A 26,396-nucleotide genomic window follows, 5' to 3' on the forward strand; every position below is an offset into this window, starting at 1 on the left:
TTAAGACCAGGTGCTAAAACCTTTCCTTCAAAGGAAGCTTAGCGCCCTGAAGTCTCGCGAGATTTTGGCGGGACCCAATGGAACGTGGGGCCTGGCTTATCACCAGGGGCGCTTGTTGGGGGCGGAACTCGACGGGAGTGGGCCGGGCGTCGTAGGTGCCCGGCGTAGCGGCGTTTAGGCCGGGCAGCCTCTGTGAGGAGCGAAGCCGTGGCCATGAAGGAGGAGAAGGAGCATAGGCCTAAAGAGAAGCGAGTAACCCTGTTGACTCCCCCGGGGGCCACAGGCAGCGGCGGTGGGGCTTCGGGCGACACCGCCAAAGGGGAAGATAAGCAGGATCGAAATAAGGAGAAGAAAGAGGCGCTGAGCAAGGTGCTTGGCCGGCTGTTGGCCCGGGAGAGGGCGGGACGGGTCCGCCACCCGCGAGGATGGTTGGGAATGGGGCTGCCCTCTTCCTCTCCCAGTCTGCGCTTCTGTTTCTTCACCTGAGTGGAAATCGCGTCACCCTGTTTTCATCCATTCGTCCGAGATGGGGGGGTGGTTCCCCTTTCGGCCAAGCCCCGGGGTGCGAGTGAGAGAAAACGCGGGGGGGGGATTCCCAGACGAGAAGCTTTAGGTCAGAGCTGTAAGATGATGGAGGGGGAGCGACAGTAAAGAGAAAGAGGAATTAAAAGGCTAATTGGAGGGGGATTATTAAATGGTGAGGGGGCCAGCAGGGGTGGGAGGAGTATTAATGGAGGCGAGTTGAGCGTGAGTGGGGGGGGATTAATGGTCCGGGGACCAGGTCAGTTTCATCCTATTTGGGGAGCAACGACGGAACTTTTAGTATTCCTTAGAGTTTTTAATTCTTTACGCTGAATGAGGAAGGATTTTGTTTTACGATGTGTCGGATGTGGTAGGGCGATAATAAGTCAAATGTTCCTGGCACCCAGAAAGACCAGGGTTAGCCTACTAATTTCTTGCTAATACATCTATTGAAAAATGGGTGCTAGAAAATGATGAGAAAAAAAAGTGAACTGCGGGGCTTCCGTTTAATAGAACCTTAAGATTTTCCTTTCTCCATGCAGTTCTCATTTCTAAGAGTTTATAAAAACGGCATTATTACTATGTTTGAGTAATTCTGGGCATTAGAATAGTTTTCTACTGGGTTTTTATAAGTGAGCTCATCTTTTAAAGACCGTCTATTTTCAGGGGCAGTGATTCAGGTATGACAGAAAACTGATTTGTACTAATTTGATTTTCCTCATTCATTTCTTAAGGTGGTAATTCGGAGATTACCTCCCACTTTGACCAAGGAGCAACTTCAGGAACATCTTCAGCCTATGCCGGAGCATGATTATTTTGAATTTTTTTCTAATGATACTAGGTAAAATGAATAAATAAAAGAGGGTGGGGGTAAATGAAAATTTTTCATCCATTCTTTTTTTATCCTACTGTGTTTTTTTTAAGATTTTATGTATTTATTTGACAGAGAGAGAGATCACAAGTAGGCAGAAAGGGGGGCGGGGAGCAGGCTCCTTGCTGAGCAGAGAGCCCGATGTGGGAGTGGATCCCAGAACCCTGAGATCATGACCTGAGCCAAAGGCAGAGGTTTAACCCACAGAGTCACCTAGGCGCCCCTATCGTATTGTTTCTATTTGATTTTTGAACTTGTGTCTTACAATATATGCATACTTGTAATTCAGCCAGACACCTGCAAGCACATTTACATAATTGCTTTCCTCTCTGCAGTCTGTATCCTCATATGTATGCCAGAGCATACATCAACTTTAAAAACCAAGAGGACATTATTTTGTTCAGGGATCGCTTTGATGGTTATGTATTCCTTGACAATAAAGGTGAGTCCTTGTAACTGAAGGGGAGTTTCTTTGTCATTTGTATGTTTAAGACAATGTGTGTATCACAGTGTTTTCTCAATGCCTTCATAGCTTTTCTAAAATTCTGGGTGATAAAATGTGCAACATTTGGAGAGTTTTACACATTTGCTGAGCTTACTGCAGTCTTAAAAACAGATGTGTGACTTTTCACAGCCCTTGGGTATTTTTATTAACCTGTTACTTTTGTAGTTTGATCCGCTGAATGAAATTACCACTGCTTTCTCTTCCTGTGGCAGTTTTGTTTGCCCTGGATTAGATGATCTGTTGTTTTGACTATTTACTAGTTATAGCAGTAAATACTGATAAATGACTCTTTGAACTTGTACGACATATTTTAAATATTTACTTGACATCTTGCTTCAAGGGCCAACATTGATTTATTTATTTTAATTTAAATCCTTTAAGCCAGTAATTCCCAGTTGGAATACGGTTCAACTTTCTAATTTGTATTTGTACTTAAAACATCGAACTGGATGATCTCTCACTTTGTATCCAGGAGTCTGTAGGGAAGAAAAACTTCAGCCTTAACTCTCTTTTTATTTATTATCTGCCACTTGCAGCAAAGTGGTCAGGGAATTTAGCCAGAGAATGTCCAAGCTGCCATTTATCACTTTTCTTTTGGCTTTGTGATCATAGGTAAATGATGTATCTTTTTGTTGGGCTGTTTCTCAGTATTACTTCAAAGTTGGTAAAAATGAAATCTTTGTCAGGGAATATGCCAATAAAAGTTGAAGGATTGCCACTACGTTTGATCAGCTTTTATTAATCCCCAGTCCCCTTCCCCCACCAAAAGCAGTTACTTATCCACTCCAGCTTTATTCCAGTAGATAGCAATGTGTTCCTTGAAATCTGAGCTGTGTTTTAACTTTTTCTTCTCTTTCTTATTCCATATAATTAAACACGTGATGGATCTTGTTAATTTATTGTTTTTGAATATCTTGTTCGTCTACTTACTAATACTTTCACATTGTGTCCTTTCCTCCTAATGCTTAGACAACCATTGTCTCGAAACTTACTGACTTTTCTTTTTCTTTTTTCATTTTTGTATGACTAACTCAGTCCGTTATATTGTCATGAAATGAGGGTTTTTGAAAATAGTGATTTAAGATAGCAGTTGCAGGGGGGAAAAGTCCAAATTCCTTAGCCTGGTAGTCAAGAGTCCTTCAGAGCCTGGCCTCACTTCTGGTTTTTTTTTTTCCCAGCCCCTCTTCCACAGTTCATTCTGCTTCAGTCTGGTTTACCTATTGCTTCTCTCAAATAGATCAGTTAATAAGCTAATCTGATTCTGCATTCCCTAGGATTTCCAAGATCATGTTTCCTCCCTGACCACTTTGTGATGCCTTCTGGTCATTTCTGCTTACTCTATTCTGGCTCACATCTACATGCCAATGATAGTGTTTTATACCGTTTATGACATTATTCTAGAGCAGGGATCTGGTGTATTTTCTTTTTCCAGCAGTCACTTGGTATTTTGTATTGAGATATAACTCGCATACCATAAAATTCAGTGGTTTTTAGTATACTCACAAAGTTGTACAACCATCACCACTATGTGATTCTGGAATGTTTTCATTACTCCAAAAAGAATGCTATAACTGTCAGCAATCATCTCCCCTTCTCCTTCTTCTGGACATTTCATATAAACAGAATCATATAATATGTAGCCTTTGTGACTGCCTCTTTTACTTAGCATGTTTTCAAGATTCATCTGTGTTATTGCATATATTATAACCTGATTCCTTTTTTTGTTTACATTCTTTTAAGTGTGGTAAAATACACATAAATAAAATTTACTATCTTAACCATTTTAAGTGTATAGCTCAGTAGTGTTGAGTACATTCACACTGTTGTGCAACCAATCTCTAGAACTTGTTTATCTTGCAAGACTGAAACTCTATACCCATTAAATAGTAAGTCCCCATATCCCCATTTCTTTCTCTTCCCAGCACCTGGCAACTACCATTCTATCTCTGTGAACCATCATTCTGTATAAAGTTGACCATTCTAGGTATCTCGTGAGTGGAACCATATAGTATTTGACTTTCTGAGGTTGGCTTATTTATTTAGCATAATGTCCTCAAGGTTGATCCTTGTTATAGGGTGTGTCAGAAATTCCTTTTTAAGACCGAGTAATACTCCATTGTGTGTATACGTACACACTACATTTTGTTTATCCATTTATTTGTTGAGGGACATCTGAGTTGCTTCCGCCTTTTGACTATTGTAAATAATACTCCTGTGAATGTGAGTGTACAAACATCTATTCAGGTCTCTGCTTTCACTTCTTTTGAATATATACCCAAAGGTGAAATTGCTGGGTCATAATGTAATTCTATTTTTAATTTCTGGAGGAACCACCATATTGTTTTCCATAGCAGCTGCACCATTTCACATTCCTACCAGTAATGCATGAGGGTTCTTATTTCTTCATGTCCTTGCCAACACTTGTTATTCTCTGGTTTTTTTTTCCTTTAAAAGCTGCCATTCTAATGGGTGTGAGGTGATACCTCATTGTGGTTTTGATTTGCATTTCCCTAATGGTTAGTGAGGTAATATTTTAGCATTTCTTTTTTTTTTTTTTTTATTCATTTATTTGACAGAGAGAGATCACAAGCAGAGAGGCAGGCAGAGAGAGAGGAGGAAGCAGGCTCCCTGCTGAGCAGAGAGCCCGATGCGGGGCTCGATCCCAGGACCCTGAGATCATGACCTGAGCCGAAGGCAGCGGCTTAACCCACTGAGCCACCCAGGCGCCCCCCTTTTTTTTTTTTTTTTTTAGCATTTCTTTTTTTTTTTTTTTATTCATTTATTTGACAGAGAGAGATCACAAGCAGGCAGAGAGGCAGGCAGAGAGAGAGGAGGAAGCAGGCTCCCTGCTGAGCAGAGAGCCCGATGTGAGGTAATATTTTAATCTTTTCATATGCTTGTTGGACATTTGTATATCATCTTTGTAGAAATGTCTATTCAAGTCTTTTGAACATTTTTTAATTGGGTTTTTTATTGTTACTGAGTTGTAGGAGTTCTTTATATATTCTGTATATTGATCCCTAATCAGTTAAATGATTTACAAATATTTTCTCCCATTCCGTAGGTTGCCTTTTTACTCTGTTTTGTCCTTAGATACACAGAAGTTCTTAATTTTGATGTAGTTCAATTTACCTATTTTTCATTTTCATTGCCTGTGCTTTTGGTGTCTCCTGGTGTTTTTTTTTTGTTTTGTTTTGTTTTTTTAGATTTTATTTATTTATTTGACAGAGAGAAATCACAAGTAGGCAGAGAGGCAGGCAGAGAGAGAGGAGGAAGCAGGCTCCCTGCTGAGCAGAAAGCCCAATGTGGGGCTTGAACCCAGGACCTGGGATCATGACCTGAGCTGAAGGCAGCGGCTTAACCCACTGAGCCACCCAGGCGCCCCCCTGGTGTATTTTTTTTAATAACAGTTTTATTGTGATGTGATTCACATGCCATAAAATTCACCCTTTTAAAGTGTTTTTTTGTATATTCACAGAGTTGTGCAGCTATTGCCACAATCTAATTTTAGAATACATTTAGCACTCCAAAGAAAAACCCCATATTCCTTAGCAGTCATTCCCCACTCTCCCCCAACTATGCCCCCCCCCCCGCTCTGGGCAGTCACTGATCTTCTTTGTATCTCTATAGATTAGTCTAGAGATTTCTGATTGTATTTTTTTTTTAAAGATTTTATTTATTTATTTGACAGAGAGATCACAAGCAGGCAGAGAGGCAGGCAGAGAGAGAGGAGGAAGCAGGCTCCCTGCTGAGCAGAGAGCCCGATGCGGGGCTCGATCCCAGGACTCTGAGATCATGACCTGAGCCGAAGGCAGCGGCCTAACCCACTGAGCCACCCAGGCGCCCCCTGATTGTATTTTTTAAATGAAAATTGATCTGTAGATTTTTCCCTCCACAAATCAAAATATTACACTTGTAGAAGTTGAATTTAAGTGAATATTGTATTTCCCTGCCATATCTTTGCGTTATGTTTTCAGTGCGAATTTGGGCTCCTTTGGTAACGCACTGATTTTAGTTGTGCCCCTGTGATTTATGCCCATTGAGAGGCCCCTATTCAGATGACTCCCAACCAAAGAGGCCTAGAGAGCAGTGGGTTGACTCTCTTGCATCCACTTTGTGACTTCTTTTGTTACAGCAAGTGTGGTATTTTTTCTAAACAGGTCAGGAATATCCTGCTATAGTAGAATTTGCACCTTTTCAAAAAGCTGCAAAAAAGAAGACTAAGAAAAGAGATACCAAAGTCGGGACTATCGATGATGGTACAGTATAGCTCTAGTTATGTCATGCTCTTGCCATGGGTTTTTAAAAAATATCATCTTTGTGGGAATTAATTGGATTCCAGTCTTTTAAATAGGAAAACATACAGAATACAGTTCATGAGAAATGTAATTCACTGCTGAAAGCTTTGTTTAATTGTTACAATGGAAGTGGGTTTCCTGTAGAATTCCCACTCTTCCAGCTACTGCCATTTCATTCCTCCACCGTCGAGCAATATATTGTTGACTGTTGAGCAGTAAATTACCACTGGTTTGTTGATTAGTGGGGGAAAATGAGATGTATCGAAGTGCAACTCCTTAAGGTCTCATACTGTTTTATGATTTTTTTTTTGGTTTCCATTTTTATAGAGGGGAGGTTTATCATTGAGAGATGGGATGGAAAAATTTTTATACTCAGGTAACAATATAAAGTAGCTGAAGTGGCCTGTTTTTTTTTTAGGTTTTGAATATGCAGCAAACTGCACACATAGTAATTATATTGAACTGGAATAGAGGAACTGAAAAACTAGAATAATTGCCATATGGGGTAAACTGGGTCCGTATTTTGAGCTCTGTGTAATGTTATGTTGGATAAGGCCTTAGCTGTAATATTTTATATCTGATTGACATTTTGGAATCGTCTAGTTTGATTTCCATTATTTTTTATAGTAGGTATTTTATAAAGAAAACATGGAAAAGATTCAACACACAGGTACTTACTGGTTATATCACAGATTCAGATCTGGGAGACCAGATCAGTGATAAGCTTCCCAGTGCCTAGAAACTCCACAAATACAAGCCATGGAATGACTCAGATGTGTTACCCTTTCTGATGTCAGATGCATCTAAAAAACAACTCCAGGAATTACCATCAACTCCAGTGCAGCATGTAGGACCTCAAATTACCTTTCTGGAACACCTGATTTTCAGGTGTTGGGTTTACTTAAAGCGAGGTATACATACACAGGAATTGCTTACATGCTATCTGTTAATACTGTGAAGGTCCCGTAACTACAACTTTCAGTTCTCACGTAAGTGTGACTCTGGGTTAGTTGGAGCAGTGACTTTTAAAACCAAACTACTTAACATTCCTGTGGCGTCTAATTATCCCTGACTCCACCTTATACCAGGCTCCCTTAGTATGTACGGGGGATAGGAGTTCTGAGAGTAAGGGACCGAAAAAGCCCTAAATGGTCTAGTGGGTGTGTTTAGGTTTATTTTTAATATTCCATGAAAGTTTTGTTAAAGTCTACTATATTTTCTGTTTACTTAAACAATGATTTAGATCCAGAATATAGAAAATTTTTGGAAAGTTATGCTGCAGATAATGAGAAAATGACATCTACTCCAGAGACACTGCTAGAGGAAATAGAAGCAAAAAATAGAGAATTAATAGGTAAGTGGGCAATAGGAATTAAGGACAATTGCTTTTTCTTCAGAAGACTTGTCTGATTCCCACTTCTGGCAGTTACTAGCTGTGTGACCATGGGGAAGGCACTAAGTTCTCTGAGCCTCTGTTTCTTCTGCTGTAAAATGCAGATAGTACCTGCCTCACAGGGTTATGTAAATGCTTTGAGAAGATGGGCAAAATTCTCTGGGACCTATTTTAATGTCACATAAATATAAATGGAAAAAGTCTAAAGACCCATGGGACCTTTAGATATTGGTAAGCCTTTGAAGATGAACTGGTATTTTCTAGTAACAAGCAGCTCACATTCCTGAAAAAAAATTGAAAATATCAAAAGGTGAAATTAGTTGCTGCAAAATTGAAGACTTCTTGAGAAAGTCTAGTTTGGATGTTCTAGTAGTAAATTGTCACTCTTCTAGTAATAAATGGTCACTCCTCTATCAGCTCTAATCATAAGCAAAGCCCCTGACCCAAGATTTCCACTCTTAGGAATTTATCCAAAGGAAGTATGCTTTCAAAAAGCCAGCTATAAGGTGGGGTGCTGGGGTGGCTCAGTCAGTTAAGCATCCCGACTCTTGATTTTGGCTCAGGTCATGATCCTCAGGGTCATGAGATCAAGCCCCGCGCTGAGCTCCACACTGAGCATGGAGCCTGCTTAAGATTCTCTCTCCCTGGGGCGCCTGGGTGGCTCAGTGGGTTAAGCCGCTGCCTTCGGCTCAGGTCATGATCCCAGGTCCTGGGTTCGAGCCCCGCATCAGGCTTTCTGCTCAGCGGGGAGCCTGCTTCCTCCTCTCTCTCTGCCTGCCTCTCTGCCTACTTGTGATTTCTCTCTGTCAAATAAATAAATAAAATCTTTAAAAAAAAAAAAAAAAAAAAAAAAAAAGATTCTCTCTCCCTCCCTCTGCCCCTCCCTGCTCTCTGTCTCTCTAAAAACAAACAAAAACACAAAACACTAAAAAAAACCCTAATTACAAGACTAGATAGCATTATTCAGAATATTGAGAATTACATATTCTTCTAAAACTTTTTTTTTTTAAGATTTGTTCATTTATTTGAGAGAGAGCACAAGCGGGGAGGGGGGCGGAGGGAGGGGCAGAAGGAGAAGCAGACTCCTCAATGAGCAGGGAGCCCACGGGGTCCAATCCGAGGACCCCGAGATCATGACCTGAGCTGAAGGCAGATGCTTAAACAACTGAGCCAACCACGGGCCCCCTAAAATAGTTTTTATTGATAGATGCAGAATATAAGCCCATCTCTAATGGTTTCCTTAGAATAAATTCCCAGAAGTGGAATTGTGGGGTCAGAAAGATTAGATATTTTTAGCTCCTTCAGTTTCTTCCCAGTTGAACAGATTTATGTTTCCATCTGTAAAACAAGAGAATGTCCTTTGCACTCCATTCTCACCAACACTGGGAATTGCTCTTTTAAGAAATTGTTTTAATTTGAATTTCTTCACTTTTTAAAAAGTATTTTAAACCTTCAGAACTGAAGTAGAATATTGTGAAACTTCTTTCTGATAACGTACGTGTGAATTGTTTTAAGGGGTATACTTTTCCCACCTTGGGTGGTTGGCAGGGAATGTCAGAAAATGGAATCCTTTCTAGGGGTGGATAAGTATTATTAATAATCTGTTTACATTTATGTAGCTAAAAAGACAACCCCACTTTTGAGCTTCCTGAAAAACAAGCAGGTAAACCTTTTGTTTTTATAGTTTTCTCAATACTTTTATTTCATTGGTTCATGGTCTGTAAACATATGAGCATTGGGATCCTAGAGGAGAAATAGCTGCTTTTTCCACCCTTATTCTTTAAAGATTTGGCTCACTGGCCTCACTCTCTGGCCCGCTCCTTCGGTCTGGTTGTTGGGCCAAGGATTCACTCTGCAAACCCAGAGAGTCTTTAGCTTATTCCAGAGACACTCCCTTGATTTTCTGAAAGTCTCTGGAAATATAGCAAGTCAACAGTGGGAGACTGATACCAGCAGGCCCTGGTCTTTATTCTCATATTCACAATGGGGTGGGGAGGGGGTTAAAGAGATAGGATGCCCCTTTGTAGAAAGTAGGAAGGAAAGACGATCCAATTTAGTGGGTGCCCACCATACCTTCGGGATTAAGTTTCTGGTGGAGATTATCTTGTTGGAAGGCTTATGTTGATGTTTCTTTCCAGAGAATGAGAGAAGAAAAAAGAGAAGAAAGGAGGAGGCGAGAAATAGAAAGGAAAAGACAAAGGGAAGAAGAGAGGAGGAAATGGAAAGAAGAAGAAAAACGAAAAAGGAAAGACATAGAAAAGCTGAAGAAGATAGACAGAGTTCCAGAAAGGGACAAATTAAAGGATGAACCAAAGATTAAGGTATGAAAATAACTTAAATTGACTGCATGTTGCTAAAAATCGCATGTGTCTACTTCGTTAAATATGCGTGCATCTTGTGTTGGTGTGAATACAGTTTTTTGGTTTTGTTGTTGTCTTTTGGCGGGGGGAGGTGAACCAACAGGAATCTTTTCAATACTGCTAATAGTATTATTTTTTAAAATTCGAGATAATTTCAACAGATTAAGTAACTTACATGATATTTCTTCAGTGAAGATCTGCATTATTTTTATCATTGCGAATGTTCAATGTCTGGATTATTATTCTCTCAGTTCTTCATAAGTAAGGGCTTAGGGCTGGCTGGCATGAAGTGTGGGTTTTATTCAGCTTTTCCTTCACATTTGATACATGAAGTTGCCTCATCTGTTTGTTTTCCACTGTCTTCAGGTACACAGGTTTCTGTTACAAGCTGTGAATCAGAAAAATGTAAGGACCAAGTACATGATACAGAGCATCTAGTATCATGTCACACACACAGGTCTTAGTTAATAATAAGTCCTTTTGGTGGTGGTGGTAATGATAACCTGTAGAAAACTCTTCCCTGACTTGAGTCTTCTTCAAATCTGAGCCATTTTAAATTCCTACCTTAGAAGGAAGCCCAGGTGCCTTCCTGATGCTCTGCTGGGTACCCAGAAGCTTCCACAATATACAGCTAGAGGACAGCTGTGCCTAAAGAGCTCTTTCTCTTCACGTGCCCCTCCTAACTGGTTGCCTTGTGGGAGTATTTAGGGATAAATACCCTGTGTCACATGCTTCCCCATTACCTTCTTTCATCTACCGGGAATCTGTGAGCGGCAGATTCTGATGGACACGCTGCATCTAGGAAGAGGAAAACTTGTAGAAAAATCCCAGCCTTACTGCTTCCCTTCTGAGGGCATGGCTTGGGCAGCTCTTGCTCCCACAAACGTTCTGGGGAAGTACCTAGTACTTTAGAGAAGGTCAGAAAAAATCTCACAGAGGTGGTGGCAGGGTCTCCTTTTATCTCCACAAAACTAAGCAGGCCAGGGTTTATTCCCCACAAGGCTCTCCCGGGCTCATTATTGGCAACAAGGAGCTTGGCAGTGGGGTGGAAGGTTCCCATCTTCATTCCTTCTAGTGATCTCTCTCTCTGCCATGCCACATGCGACCTGACTTGCTATTCCTGTCAGCAAGGCAGAAGGTAGAGCCAGCCATACTAGAAACATTCATCAATGTTCTTAAGAGAGTAATGAACATCCTGGCTTCTAACAAAGATGTTCATTGGAAAAATAAGAACACTCCAGATGAAGCCTCACGGGGAGCCCTTGCTTTACATTGGTGCCTCCTCGGTGTCCAGCTCGGGCTTGCCGTCTGCCGTGGCTGCGCGCTGAAGTACTTCGCGCTTCAGTCTTGTGCTGCTTTGCCTTTCGCTTGGTGACCCGTGTGCTGCCTTCACCCTGAGACGAAGCTTTGTGTGATGCCTTCACTCTGAGACTCGAAATTCTTCCATTTTGCCTAAGAATCTCTCTGAATATCCGACGCTTGGGGGTATTCTAGAGAGGTTCGTGGCAGTGGTGTGAGAAAGAAACTATTTTGTTAGCAATTTGGACTTTATAAAGCACATTTATTTTAGAACTGCATTGTCACATATATGTGTGTGTCTCATATATATGACATTGAGCAGAGTTCCTACTCAGTAGAGATGGAACTTCACAGTCCTGTGAGGTATTTGGATTTTTAAATCAAATAATGAAAACTATGATTGTACCATCATAAGTGTGTTATTCTCAGGCTCAAGGCAAGGTTATTCTTGCAATGGATCTCTCCTTTGGTGACAAAGGCATTCGTCATTCCAAGTACTACCAGAAAACGGTCCAACAGCAATCTGCCTAGCATTTTAAATTTGTGGCTTATTTTCCGCATCAAGTGATATCAATATGCCAATTTGCTACAGAGGGAGTACTTGGAAGTGGGCTGACCCATCCAAAGCCAAAGGAGTGTTGATCCCATTGCCACAAGTGATTAAACCACTTTGAGTGGATGACACTTTCACATTAATGGCATCTTTTTGGTCAATCACTGCTCTTGTGCTCTAGTCATTCACCTGTAAGTTGAAGAGTATTTGCAGAAAGAGGCCTTCTATAGCCTAGATTCAAAATATTTAGTATATTATTTTCTTTGATAGAATCAGAAGAAAATGTCCCACCCTTCAAAATAAGAATAAATTTGTTCTCTTTAAAGCTACTCAAGAAGCCAGAAAAAGGAGATGAAAAAGAATTAGATAAAAGAGAAAAAGCCAAGAAACTGGACAAAGAGAATCTGAATGATGAAAGAGCCAGTGGGCAGAGTTGTACCCTGCCCAAGCGCTCTGATGGTGAACCTAAAGATGAAAAGCCTAAGAGGTCAGTAGTCAAGGGCTCTTTGGTACCCTTGTTTATGGCATATTTCTACGTGCTAGTTTTACTGCCGTGTCCGAGACTCGTGCCTGAGTTATGAGGGGTAGGAGGATGAGAAGAGAGGTTTCAAACATTCTAGCACCTCAATCTGGGCAAATGACTTCTGGTGTGCACTTTTTTTTTTAACTGTTTTTCAAAATGCTAGTATTTTTTTACTCTGCTCCAGAAGTGCCTCCTCACTGTAGTGGCCAAGTCCTAATCAGAGACATGTGCATGCGTGACCAGACAGGCTTTGAGGGTGTCCGCTCAGATCTGTTTCCCATGCAGGCCCGAAGAGGAGAGTGTCCGAGACTACCGGGAGCGGGAGCGGGACTACGAGCGAGACCAAGAGCGCATCCTGCGGGAGAGGGAGAGGGAGAGGCTGAAGCGGCAGGAAGAGGAGCGCCGCAGGCAGAAGGAGCGCTATGAGAAGGAGAAGGCTTTTAAAAGAAAGGAAGAAGAATTGAAAAAAGAGAAAGAAGCCCTTCGGGATAAAGGAAAGAAGACTGAAAGCACAGAATCAGTAAGCAGCTCAGAAAAAACTGAAAAGAAAGAGGAAGTGGTTAAGAGAGATCGCATAAGAAACAAGGTGCTGCTTTTCGTTGTATCTCTTTTCATGAGGCTTTTTTTTTTTGCCTGCAAGTGTAAAGGAAAGGGCCAGCTCACTGTTTATGACAGACTTTTTTATTTATTTATTTTTTTAGATTTTATTTATTTATTTGACAGACAGAGATCACAAGTAGGCAGAGAGGCAGGCAGAGAGAGAGGGGGAAGCAGGCTCCCCGCTCAGCAGAGAGCCCGATGCGGGGCTCGATCCCAGGACCCCGGGATCATGACCGGAGCCGAAGGCAGAGGCTTTAACCCACTGAGCCACCCAGGTGCCCCATGACAGACTTTTTTAAAGAGGAAGTTGAACTATCTGCAACTTTTTTTCAGTCTCAGTTGGGTCCTTTTATTAACACTGTAGAAATTTCAAACAGACACAGAAGTAGAACAGAGAATATGACACACACATCACCCAGCTTCAGCACTTACTAGCTCGTGGCCAACCCTTCTACTCTGCCCCATCCCTACCTCTCCTGGATTCTTTTTTTTTTTTTTTTTTAAGATTTATTTATTGATTTGAGAGAGAGTGAGCAAGAGCAGGAGGGGCAAAGGGAGAGGGGCAGAGAATCTCAAGTAGGCTCCACACTGAGTGCAGAGCTCAACAAGGGGCTCAGTCTCACAGCCCCGAGATCAGGACTGGGGCCGAAATCAAGAGTCGGACACTAAACCGACTGTACCACCCAGGAGCCGCTGGATTATTTTCAAGCAAATCCTAGACATATCATCTTCTTTAAATACATCAGTATTAGAGACAGATTTTTTTTTTAAGATTTTATTTATTCGACAGAGAGATCACAAGTAGGCAGAGAGGCAGGTAGAGAGAGAGGGGAGGCAGGCTCCCCACTGAACAGAGAGCCCGATGCGGGGCTTGACCCCAGGACCCTGAGATCATGACCTCAGCCAAAGGCAGAGGCTTAACCCACTGAGCTACGCAGGCGCCCCCAGATTCTTTTTCTTAATACAATCCCAATAGCATTTTCATACTAAAAAAAAAAAACCCTAATAATTCCTTAATGTCCTAGCTACTATGTTGTTTTTCCGAATTGTCTCACTAATAACTTCTTTACGGGCTCTAAACAATGTCCACAAATTGTATCCTTCAAGTCTCTTAATCTAAATAACCTCCCCTCCTTTTGTTTTCCTGCCATTTATTTGCTTCAGAAACCAGTTTGTCCAGAGGAGCTCTCGGCTCTAAATTGGTTGGGCTAATTATATCCCTGTGGTACCATTTAACATGTTTCTCTATCTTCTCTGTTTCCTTGAAAACTAGTAGTTCTATCTGGGGCAGGGGTCAGCAGATTTTTTTCTGTAAATGGGCCAGATGGTAAATATTTTAGGCCTTGTGGGCTATATAGTCTCTGTTTGAACCTCTAAACTCTGTAGGAAAGCAGGCATAGATAATATGTCAAAGAATGAGTATGTGTGCCAATCAGACTATTCATAAAAAAAGGTGGCTCCTCACCTACAGGCCTGAATATATTCAGGCTCTGTTTTTGGCAAAAATACTTCATAGATTGGGGCACCTGGGTGGCTCAGTCAGTTGACTCAGGTCATGATCTCAGGGTTGTGGATTGAGCCCCACATCAGGCTCTGTGCTTAGTGGAGTCTGCTTTTCTCCTGTCCCTCTCCCTCTGCCCCTCTCTCTGTACTGTCTCTCTCTCAGATAAAGAAAGAAATCTTAAAAAACAAAAAAAGAATGCTTCATGAGATGGAGGGGTGCCTGATTGGCTCAGTCAGTAGAGCATGCAACTCTTGATCTCAGGGTTGTGAGTTCAAGCCCCACACTGGGTGTGGAGATTACTTAAAAATAAAATCTGAAAAAGAGAATACTTCATAGATTGTGTTGTGTACTTCCTGTTGCATCATATCAGGAAGCATGTGACCTATGGGTGTCTTTCTAGTGTAATGTTCTGATCAAGCAATAGCAATTGTATTGTGGTTACGGAACAGGATGTCCTTGTTCTTTGGATATACAAGCTGAAATATTTAGGGATGAAGGGTCGTAACATCTGCAGCTTGCTCGCAGATGATTCTGTAAAAATCACATGTATATATGTGTACTAGAGACAGAAGGAGCATGTGACAAAATGTTTTCTTCTCCTTCTCTTCTTAAGAGAAGGGTATTAGGTATTCATTGCACAAGTTTTGCAACATTTCTATAGATTTAAAATTTCTCTAGGTGATAAAGTTGAAAAAACAACTGATCAGTAGGTTCAGGTATGGTAAAGCCTGATCCATCTACCATAAAAAATTTTAGCCTGAGGGGCGCCTGGGTGGCTCAGTGGGTTAAACCTCTGCCTTCAGCTCAGGTCGTGATCCCAGGGTCCTGGGATTGAGCCCTTCATTGGGCTCTCTGCTCAGCGGGGAGCCTGCTTCACCCTCTCTCTGCCTGCCTCTCTGCCTACTTGTGCTCTCTCTCTCTCTATCAAATAAATCTTTAAAAAATTTTAAAAAAAATTTAGCCCAAAATTCAGTTTATACAGGAAAGGCAGGATAAACACTTGTTCCTTTCCCTTTATGTACCAGCATTCAGAGTAATGAGCTGGTGTCCCAGCCACTTCTAGGTAATCAGTGAGTTTTGTTTTGTCGCAATAATTTGTGGATTTAGAAATATTTGGCACATTCCAACTTGTTGTTACCAGTCATTGTCCTTGTTGATGTTTACATTGTTCCTTCTTTGCACAGTGGGAGCCCCATCATCCATTTCATTAAATACTATGCAGGAATCTTAACCTGTTTCAACATTTCATCTTATAAAAATAGTGAAACATTTTGCTGGAATTGTTCAGTTGAGAATAATGCTTTAAGGCTAACTCTCATACACCAGGGAGAAAGGGTAAGGAAGGCTCATGTGATTTTTTGTTGAATTCAAAAAGGGCCTAACGTCTAAGTTTCCCAGGATCCTTCTGTCATAAACCACACACGTTACTTGAACTGAGAGGTACGTGATGACTTTATTGAGGCTTATTTAGGAATTTGAGATCTAAAATGCCACCTAGAGAGTCTCAGGCTGGGGTGTTAAGTTGCCATACATGAATTAAGAAATAATCATGTTTGTGGCAAGTTGCATAGGGTCCGAGCTCATAATTTCAGGGAGGTCTCCACTTAAGACTGCATTCTTTATTACTGTTTTACTCCTATGATCTTCTTACGTGGTAGTGAATGTTAAAGTCAGTTTACTGATGGGGAAGAGAGACAGGCAATGGCTGAGGTTTCAAAATAAAGGAAATTCAAGCTAATTCAGTTTATCTTGAGATGGTTAAGAAAATTAGATGTATTGAAAACGTATCGTAGGGATATAAAATAATACTTAGAAAATGATTGCTTTTATTTGGAGATGGGGAAAGGAAGTGGGCAGTTAGAGGCAAATTAACCATCAGTACTGTCGGTTTGATCTCGTAGGAGTTGTTTTTGGTATACATCAATACATAACTTATGACTCTGAAAATCCCCTATAAATGTTGAGTAGCAGTGTTGTAACATTAACATTTAATTTTACTTTAGGATCGCCCAGCAATGCAGCTTTACCAACCAGGAGCTCGAAGCCGAAATCGACTCTGTCCGCCTGATGACAGCACCAAGTCTGGAGATTCAGCAGTAGAAAAAAAGCAGGAAAGTGGTATTAGCCATAGAAAAGAAGGAGGAGAGGAGTGATAAGTCCAGAAGGCCTTTGGTGTCCTGACTGTCTAGGCAGCCAAAGAGCATGTATTAAGCAATCCAGAAGTGCCTTCAGGGCAAAGGAGTAGAGAGAGAGAAAGGGGATCGCTGTGCTAGTGGGGTACACTGCGGAGGAGTCTGTTTTTTTTCTTTGCGTCAAAGCAGGAACCTGACCGCAGGTTCAGGTTGGAAGTTCAATTTCATTTTTTATGCAGTTCCTACAAATTAACTTTAAAGTGTCAGACAAAGATGGAGGAGAGGACATGCATTGCAATTTGCAGGCAGGAAAGGTCAGGTGAGGACTTCATTAGGCATGACACAAGGAGGGGGGAAAAAGGACAGCTGGTTCTGAAAGCAAGGTTTGTGAAATCCTGGATTGAATTCTCTTCATTTGAGTGGAACAGAGTCACTGTGAAGTCTTGTTCAGATCTAGTTACATTCATTGTCGGTGGTAACTTGACTTTGTGTAGTGTAGGTGCAACAAACATGTAATTGTAGTACAAGGACAGTGGAGGATATAACAAATTTTTGCCTGTACAAAAACTTAAACAGTCCTGTCGTGTCTATATCCTGTGTCCTAAAGTTTTAGGATTAGTTTTAGTTTTTTGTTTGCTTACATGAGCTTAGCACAAAGAGTATTTTTAAACATCTCCTTTTTTGCCTTTAGCAGTTTTTATATTAATAAGTAAAATTTTAACCCTTGTTTGGTTCTTGACAATCCAGTCTTTGTTTTAATCTTAGGTCTCTTGATCTGAGTGCACACCCTCTCCAGGAAGGAAACCGTACCAATATTTGTTCCTGTCAAATAGCAACTTTTAGTCCTGGCTTGTTTTGCATTGATGTCAATAAATAACAGCATCGCTCAAGTGTGAAGCTCAGTGTATTTGTTAACTACTAAATAGCTACTCATTTTGAGACATTAAATTTTCGATACTGAATTTACCTCTTCGGTATTTTGAAAGGGGATGAAGGATACTCATTTCTGCCTTCACTGGCATTATGCCTTTATTCTTCCCACCAAGAAGATCAAATCATGGCTCACTACTCTTGTTCCACAAAAAACAAAATGTCTGGACAATATCCTTGAGCTGCTGCTTCATGTCCATCCTGCCGGCTTCTCCTCACGTGGCATCAGTCTGCCCTTACTTAGTAAGTGACCGTTTTAGTTTAACTCAGCTTTGAGAAACCAGTATCCCGGGAGGCAGGTAAAGAGGATCGAAGATGACTAAAAGAATGGTCCTCAGCTGGGAAAGAGACTAAAATACGGGAAGGGCAAATTTCAAAGAGAATGGCTGGCAGCGGCCCACGCCTCAGAGAGGTCAGGGAAGCTGAGATGTGTTCACCGGGCTTGGCAGTATTGAGGTCAGTAGTGAACTGCTGAGGCAGAAACCACGTTACAGGGAGGGGCGAGTGGCAGGTAGGAAATGTGGATGGGGCAGCTGGATGAATGGACCTTGGAGCTCAGAGAAGAGGTCTGGGCTGGAGGTACAGATGGGGAATTCGTCTGTTTTAGATGACCATTGAATCCATGGGTCTAGATTTAGTCACTTAGGGAAAGCAAGTGAAGAAAGAACAAGCAGACCTAGGGCCCAGCCTTGAAGAACCATAAGGTTACAGGTAAGGAAAAGCACCGTCAAAGACAGAAAAGGGATAGCCAGAGAGGAGGTGGGAAACCGGCAGACTCCAATACTCCCTAACCCGAAAAATTGAAGAAGGCAAAGGAAGTGGCCATTAGGGTTGGACGCTGCTGGAAGGTCAAGTGTGATGCCTGAGAAAAAGGCCATGGTTTTCTACAAATCTCTGATGACCTGGAATTACAGGGACTGGAAGCCAGACTAGGTTGAGAATGGTTACAGCATAAGACGTTTGGCAGTGAGAAAAATGGAGACAGGTAAATGGCAGCGAGGAAGGATTATTATTTTTTTTTTAAGATTTTATTTATTTATTTGACAGAGAGAGATCACAAGTAGATGGAGAGGCAGGCAGAGAGAGAGGGAGAGGGAAGCAGGATCTCTGCCGAGCAGAGAACCCGATGCGGGACTCGATCCCAGGACTCTGAGATCATGACCTGAGCCGAAGGCAGCGGCTTAACCCACTGAGCCACCCAGGCGCCCAGGAAGGATTATTTTAAATACGAGAACTACCAAAGCATGTTTAGAAGCCAAAAGGAAACCTCAGAAAGACCCAAGGGAAGCGATTGTCCACTAGGTCTCCTGGGAAGGCAGGTGACAGCAGGGCAGCACGGGGGAGAGAAGGAGAAGCAACGCCCCGCAGCCGCCAGTCCTGAGCTGGTGTCACTTGCCTCCCTCCCCAGCCTGGGACCTGCAGCCAGGCCTCTCGAGGCTGTGTTCCCATCAACACCTCCGTCGTTTGTTCTACTCACCCTTGCCAGGCCGGACTCGGTAAACCGCGCTTCCCTACGCCCCTTAACGTTTTTCCATTTACATATTCACTTCCGCAAACACTGATCACCGGCAGTAGGCTAGGCCCCGGGGGTCCAGGACCCGAGTCCTTGTCTTTGAGAAACCATAGTCTGGTGGTGGCAAGAAGCAACTAGAAATCACCAGAGCGAGGTGCACCATGTAAGGAGGGCTAGGACGGCACGGCCAGGTGTGGGCCGCACCTGCCCCTAAGCTGCCAAGTGTTGCCAGAGACAACCCCGCAACCAGATCAACCGGCGAGACTACCGGAGGGCCCTCCGCCCTGCCCAGCAGTTGAAATCTCACCGAATTCCTTCCCGCAGGGCCGCCTTGCTCTCCCTGGCCGACTCCCCTGGCTCTCCTGGGAGGGAGGGGGCGAGGACCACTTCCTCGTAACTCATCATTTAAGGTCTCTGTGAACACCAGCTGCTACAAACAACAGGAAAGCATTCGTTCTGTTTTTGCCTCCTTCAGATAAAGGTTCAGTTTGTTTTTGGGGGATAACAACAGGACGGAGACAGCTAAGACACTGGATAGCAGAACATCCGTGGAACACCTCCTGCGTGCTGGCACGAAGACTACAGACTATGGTGGTAGCGAACGAGGTCCCCGCCCTCGTGATACTTAGAGCCCCGGGGCGCTTGCTGCTTTGGTGGACAGTGATGCAAGGGAAGCAGGCAGAAAAATTCAAAGAGCGAGGGCAGTGGGATTAGGTCTTCAAGGCAGTGACAAATGGATGGCTTTGGGTACTCAGGCCTTCAAAATCAGGACCCGCACCCCTTTTCCCGGCAGGCAGACAGCAGGTAGTCCCGAGGTAGTAATTCAACTCGTAATTAGTGAAGATCTAACTCTCTGTGCTATTCACAGATGCTACCTTTAATTCCATAGGAGGAAGGTTAGTAAGAGTTTTGTAGCCCGTTTGTTGCTATACAGAAACTCTGCACGTTTTTTTTTTATAGAAGATTTTATTTATTTGACAGAAACAGCGAGAGAGGGAACACAAGCAGGGGGAGTGGGAGAGGAAGCAGGCTTCCTGCTGAACAGAGAGCCCAATGTAGGACTCAGGGCTCGATCCCAGGACCCTGGGATCATAACCTGAGCCGAAGGCAGACACCTAACGACTGGGCCACCCAGGTGCCCCAGAAACTCTGTATGTTTTATCTTTTTATGGGTCCTGCCCAGAATTTTCTTTATAATCTCTGGGGCTGTATTCCATACCACAAAAATCTATTACGACCACTTACGTCATTATTAAAGAAAGCAAGGTAGCAAAGTTAGGTTCCCATGTGAATTCTTGGAGAGAATATATTGACAGCTACATACATAGGATTAGCCATCCTTAGAAAACTCACATTTATTCAATCACCAAATAATTTTCAGTAATTATCAAGTTCCTACTATGGAGATGGGTAAATACATAATTGTCCATTATTACTGTAATGTAAGGCATAACATCTGTATTTCTAGACTTTGAGTATCTCTGGCCCTGACCACCCCCCTAACCTCAGATGCAGCTGTCTACTAGACATCTATGCCCAAATGACCGCCATGGATCTCTGGTCCCAAACTGAACTCAGGTTCCTCCCCGTCCTGTTTCGTCGAGGATGTCAACCCCCTACCCACTAAGCATTGAGGGTCGCACTTGACTCCATCCTCACTCCCTACAGCCAATCACTGTATCGTTTGTCCAATTCCTCTCCCCCCCCACTCCCTTCACTGCCCTTGTGCGGGTTCCCATTATTCATTCATTCATTCACTACTTCTTGAGCGTACACCATGAGCTATGTATGTTCTAGACTTCGGAGTTCCATCAGTGAACAAAACAAAATTCCTGCCTTCATGGAGCTTATATTCAAGTGGAGAAAGTAAATAAAACAAGCAAAATAAGCATTATCAGAAAGTGACAAGTGCGGGGCTCCTGGCAGGCTCAGTCAGTAGAGCATGTGACTCTTGATCTCCGGGTTGGGAGTTCGAGCCTCATGTCAGGTGTAGAGATTACTTAAAAAGAAAGTGGCAGGTGCTTGAGAGAAATAATAAGTCATGGAGGGGCGCCTGGGTGGCTCAGTCTGGCGTCTGCCTTCGGCTCGGGTCGTGATCCCAGGGTCCTGGGATCAAGCCCCAAGTTGGGTTTCTTGCTCAGCAGGAAGCCTGCTTCTCCCTCTCCAGCTCCCCTGTGCTTGTGTTCCCTCTATCGCTTATCTCTCTGTCATAAATTAAAAATAATAATAATGTCAGGGAAAGGGAATATGATGTTCATGGTTGGGGGTTGAAAGGCCTAAATGAGGTGACTTCGGAGTAAAGACTTGAGAAGGAAATGAGGGAGCTAGCTCCATGGGTATCTGGGGGGTACAAGCCTCCAAAGGAAAAAGTATGTGAAAAAGGGGTAGGAATGTGCCTGGCCTGCTCAGGAACGGCAAAGAGGCCATGACAGCTGGAGTAGAATGAGCAAGGAGAAGGTCTGCCAAAAGGGATGGAGTAAAGTCAGAGCTAACGGGGGCAAGATCCTACAGGTCAGAGTCAAGACTTTCCTTCCCAGTGATATAGGAACCACCCCAAAGTTTTGAGCAGAGGTGTGATATAATCTGACTTGATCTTTTAAAATAAAAGGATCACTCTGGCTGCTGTGTTGAAAACAGACCAACGCAAGGGAAACAAGGACAAAGGATAAGTTATTGCAGTAATCCAGTGGAGAAATGATGGTCGCCTGGCCCGGGATGGTGGCAGTGGAAGTAGCCAGAAGTGATCACATTCCGAACATATTTTGTAGCTAGAGCCCACGGAATTTGCTGACTGATCAGATTTGGGGGGTGAGAGAGTCAAAGATTATTTAAGCAACGGGAAGGATGGAGAAAGAATTCAGATGGGGAAGACTTCAAGAAAAATGGTGTGTGTGCATGTGTGTTTGGAGGTGCAGGGGGCTACCGGGGGCACTCAGTTGTGGACATGTGAAGCCATGAGACTGAGATCACTGTGACAGTAAGCACAGATTGAAGGGAAGAGATTCGAGGGCTGAGGTCTGGAGCGCTCAAGCATTTAGACGTGAGATAGAGAGCCAGAGAAAGAGATTCTGAGGAGCAGTCAGCAAGAGAGGGCCTTATTTCAAGTGATGGCAGTATTTCAAGGAGAAGTCAACTAAGACAAATGTAGCCGATAGGTCGAATAAGATCCTAGCAGAGAAATTAACTTAGGATTTAGCAACAGAGAGGTCACTGGTGATCTTGGGCAGTTTCAGTTGGAGTGATAGGTGAAAACCTAATTGGAGTGCATTCCTGAGAGGACAGGCACCCACTAGGATAGGATGCCTATCAAATTATTTTTGGGGCACGGGGCACCTGGGTGGCTCAGTGGGTTAAAGCCTCTGCCTTCGGCTTGGATCATGATCCCAGGGTCCTGGAATCGAGCCCCGCATCGGACTCTACGCCTAGCAGGAAGCCTGCTTCCTCCTCTCTCTCCCCCTGCCTCTCTGCCTACTTGTGATCTCTGTCTGTCAAATAAATAAATAAAATCTTTAAAAAATATAATGTTTTTTTAAAAAAAATATTTTGGGGTCACCTGGGTGGCTCAGTTGGTAAGCATCTGCCTTCGACTGGGGTCATGATCCCAGAGTCCTGGGATCGAGCCCCGCGTCGGACTCCCTGCTCTGCGGGGAGCCTGCTTCTCCCTTTCCCACTCCCTCTGCTGTGTTCCCTCTCTTGCTGTGTGTCTCTCTGTCAAATAAATAAATAAAATCTTTTTAAAAATTAAAAAAAATGGGGGTGCCTGGGTGGCTCAGTGGGTTAAAGCCTCTGCCTTCAGCTCAGGTCATGATCCCAGGGTCCTGGGATCGAGCCCCACATCGGGCTCTCTGCTCAGTGGGGAGCCTCCTTCCTCCTCTCTCTGACTGTCTCTCTGCCTGCTTGTAATCTCTGTCTGTCAAATAAATAAATAAAATCTTTAAAAAAAATTAAAAAAAAATTATTTTTAATGGGAAATAACCAGCATTCGCAAGGATGTGGGAAATCAGAACTCTCCTACATTACTGGGAGGAGTGTAAAATGGTGCAGCAAATGTGGAAAAAACAGTCTGGCAGTTATGCAGAAGGTTAATCGTTAAGTTGATAAGAGATCATAGGACCCAACAATTCCACTACTAAGTATATACCTCAAATCACTGAAAACAGGTACTCAAACAGATAACCGCATGCCGGCGTTTACAGCACGATTCACTATGGCCAAAAAATGGAAGCCGTCCTAGTGTCTGTCAGCTGACCAACAAAATGATAACGTCCATGGGGCAGGATGTTGTTTAGCTGTAAAAAGGAACAAAGTAGTAACACATGCTGAGGACAGAGAAGAGGCTCAAAACTGCCATCCCGGCCACAGGCTGGCCAGCTGTGGACCACACCTGGTCGCTGCCCTTGTGTATACAGCCTGCAAGCTAAGAAGGGTTTTTGTATTTTTATATGGTTGAAAAAAAAAATCAGAAGAATTGCTTGCAACAGCCACAAATTCTCTGCAATTCAAATAGCGCCCGTAACTAAAATGTTATTAGGACGCAGCCACACCCCTCGGTGTCCTAGTGTCTGGCTGCAACCGCGGAGTTGAATGGTCGCCTGGGAAGTTTAAGATACTTACCAATGGAGGAGTTATCCAGCCTCTGGTCTAGGCCCTTGCTACTCGAAGAGTGGCTCCACGGCCCAGAAGCACACGCATTACCTGGGAAGTTGTCACAAATGCAGACTCCAAATCTGTATTCTGCCAAGAACCCCAGGTGACTCGTGTGCGCCCAAGAGCCTCGGGATGCACTGCTCTAGGAGAATGGGAGCGAGGCCGGATGAGAAGGACGTAGGGCCAGGGCTGGGGGCAGCTGAGGCGGTGAGCGGCAGGAGAGTGAGAATGGACTAACGCCAAGGTCAGAGGTATGGCGAGGGATCGAGTGGCTGCGGAGTGGGAAGGACACGATCACTGGAGGAGAGGAGGCAAGCGGCTGGGGGCATCCACATGCATGTTGCACTCCCCGAGAACTGGGACGACAGGGGTGTCCGAGAGAGAGCCAGCGAGGCAGGAGCTAAGTCGGCAAGGAGTGGGAGGGAGAGAATCAGGAACCGCAACAAAAGAGAACACAGCCCCAACCCCCTTCATGGGTCTCTTTGTTTCCACTCCTACCGCTGCCCCCATCTGCTCTCCACACAGCCTCCCGGCAGGTTCTCTAGAGAGAGTGTCGCTTACCTTCCAAAGCTTCCAGTGGCTCCCATTTGCCTTCAACTGTTATTTTGAAACCATACTGAGGAACCTTCTCGGCTGGGCCAAAGTGCTTCAGGGGTTCCTCAAAACAAGAAGTGCCCAGGCCAAACAATGAAGATGTAAATTGCCCCGAGGAGCCCGTTCCTGTATGTTGGCTGGTTGATGTATTAGACCCCATTCATTCATTCTTCAGATGTTTACAGAGCACCTTCTGTGAGGCACGAGTCTGGGCTCAGGGAAAATAAATGCGAACAAAATACAAGACCTCACAGGATTTTCATTCTAGGGAGGGAGGCAGACAAGAAAAAAAGAAAACATATGCCAGCCAGATATGTTCTATGGAGAAGACAAAGCAGGAGTAGGGGCAGGGAATGCTGGGTCGGGGAGCAGAAGCTGCCATTGTAGACAGACCAGTGGTTAGGGAAAGCCTCACTGGGAAGGCGACATGCGAATCAAGCCTTAGAGAGACTGACGGAAGAAGCTTCCAGATAGAGGGCACAGCGAGTGCAAAGATCGTCACTGGCCAGCACGGCTGAAGCAGAGTGAACTGAAGGCAAGAGTGGCTGGAGAAGTCAGAGGTAGGGATGGGAGGGTCTGATAGTGTGTGCCCCTTGCAGGCCACTGTAAGGACTTGGATTGTCATCCAGAGTGAGGTGACGAGCCATTAGAGCCAGCCACTTTAATACGAGTGACACAATGGGACAGGTTTTTAACAGGATCACTCTGGTTGCTGTACTGAGAAGAAACTGGAGGGGGTAGGGTCAAAAAAGGGAGGAGAGGGGTGCCTGGGTGGCTTAGTCATTAAGCGTCTGCCTCGGCTCAGGTCATGATCCCAGGGTCGTGGGATTGAGCCCCGCATCAGGCTCCCTGCTCAGTGAGGAGCCTGCTTCTCCATCTCTCCATCTGCCCTTCCCCCTGCTTGTACTATCTCTCTCTCTGTCAAATAAATGAGTAAGGAATCTTAAAAAAAAAAAAAAAAGGAGGAGAAGAAGAAGTAGTAGTAGTAGTAGAAGTAGAGGTCAAAGTCGAAGTCGAAGTCACAGCTTGTGGGCCTCCAGGATCAAGCTCAGCCTCCAGGGCCTGCCCTGGGGGGCCCGGGATACCGGGTCAGGGTCCGACACCTTTGCAAACATAGAGTTCCTCTTCCTGGAAAGCCATCCCTCACGTACTTTCTCTGCCCCTTCCCATTCCTTCATCAGGATTTCCCTCAGTCAGCCACTTCTCTGAAGACCTTTTCCCTGACCTTCTCCTGCCTGGGCTGGGGAAAGGGGTGCTCTGTGCTCTCCCGGGATCCCATTCACCGCTCGCAGCACATGGGCCACCCTGGGCTGGAAATGATAGTACTGTCCATCCCGCTACTGCACATGGTACCGGCATACGACTTGTCCAGCGAGTGCACACATTTATTCCGCATCCTCTCCACTTCCTCCAGAGGCCTTCACCCCCTGCACAAGGCCGGGGTGCCTCATTTCCTGCACTCCACCCCACCTGCCATGCGCTCCCTCGCTCTCGTCCATCCCTGTCACGGGCTCCCTCTTGTATGTGCCAGACTGCTTTTATCATAGGAGGACAGGGGTGGGGCTTATTCAAATGATATGAATATCTGAGGTGTCATGAAAATGAAAATATTCAGGGAGCGCCTGGGTGGCTCAGTCAGTTGAGTGGCCGACTCCTGGTTTCGGCTCAGGTCCCGACCTTGGGGTCATGGGATCGAGCTCCGGGCCGGCTCCATGCTCAGCAGGAGAGTCTGCTTGAGATTCTCTCTTTCCCTCCCCTTCTGTCCCTCCCCCTGCTCCTGCTCGCTCGCTCCCCCTCTCTCAAATAAATAAATACATCTTAAGGGAAAAATAAAAAGAAAATATCCAGATATTTCCCCAAAGAAACAATGGAGGGAGAACTCAGCAGCTAAGAAAAATTACCTACGGGGATGAAATAGCCGATGGGGTGGCTGGGGCTGACTGGGATGGCAGAAAAGTCGTCTGTGAACCGTTTCATCTACAGCTTTGTCTGTAGACCCGGGTCGATGTGTTTTGAACTTTACATTGAAACAGAACACCCACACAGAAAAGTGCACAGACCCAGAGGGTACAGCTAGATGAACCATCACAAAAGCGAACACACCCATGGATACAGCACCCAGAGCGAGGAACGGAATATGACCAGTGCCCCC

The 26,396-nt window shown here is 44.1% G+C and overlaps 1 protein-coding gene across 3 annotated transcripts; it reads left to right on the top strand.

Annotated features, from left to right (window-relative positions):
- Positions 1 to 106: 106 nt before the first annotated feature.
- Positions 107 to 17,451, top strand: UPF3B (UPF3B regulator of nonsense mediated mRNA decay). 3 transcript variants are annotated; one of them, XM_047714928.1, is made up of 12 exons: positions 107 to 369; positions 1,257 to 1,363; positions 1,729 to 1,835; positions 6,059 to 6,157; positions 7,440 to 7,550; positions 9,209 to 9,252; positions 9,728 to 9,910; positions 10,316 to 10,354; positions 12,128 to 12,288; positions 12,610 to 12,910; positions 16,432 to 16,539; positions 17,326 to 17,451. In XM_047714928.1, exons 1-12 carry the CDS (start codon positions 214 to 216, stop codon positions 17,332 to 17,334), a joined length of 1,425 nt encoding a protein of 474 aa, XP_047570884.1. In that variant the 5' UTR covers positions 107 to 213; the 3' UTR covers positions 17,335 to 17,451. The 3 variants fall into 3 exon arrangements, with proteins under 3 accessions (XP_047570884.1, XP_047570883.1, XP_047570885.1); XM_047714927.1 differs by having other exon boundaries at positions 109 to 369; positions 16,432 to 17,451; XM_047714929.1 differs by lacking the exon at positions 10,316 to 10,354 and having other exon boundaries at positions 111 to 369; positions 16,432 to 17,451.
- The last annotated feature ends 8,945 nt before the right edge of the window (positions 17,452 to 26,396 follow it).

The sequence above is a fragment of the Lutra lutra genome, chromosome X (genome assembly GCF_902655055.1).
Source record: "Lutra lutra chromosome X, mLutLut1.2, whole genome shotgun sequence".
Lineage (NCBI taxonomy): Eukaryota > Metazoa > Chordata > Mammalia > Carnivora > Mustelidae > Lutra > Lutra lutra.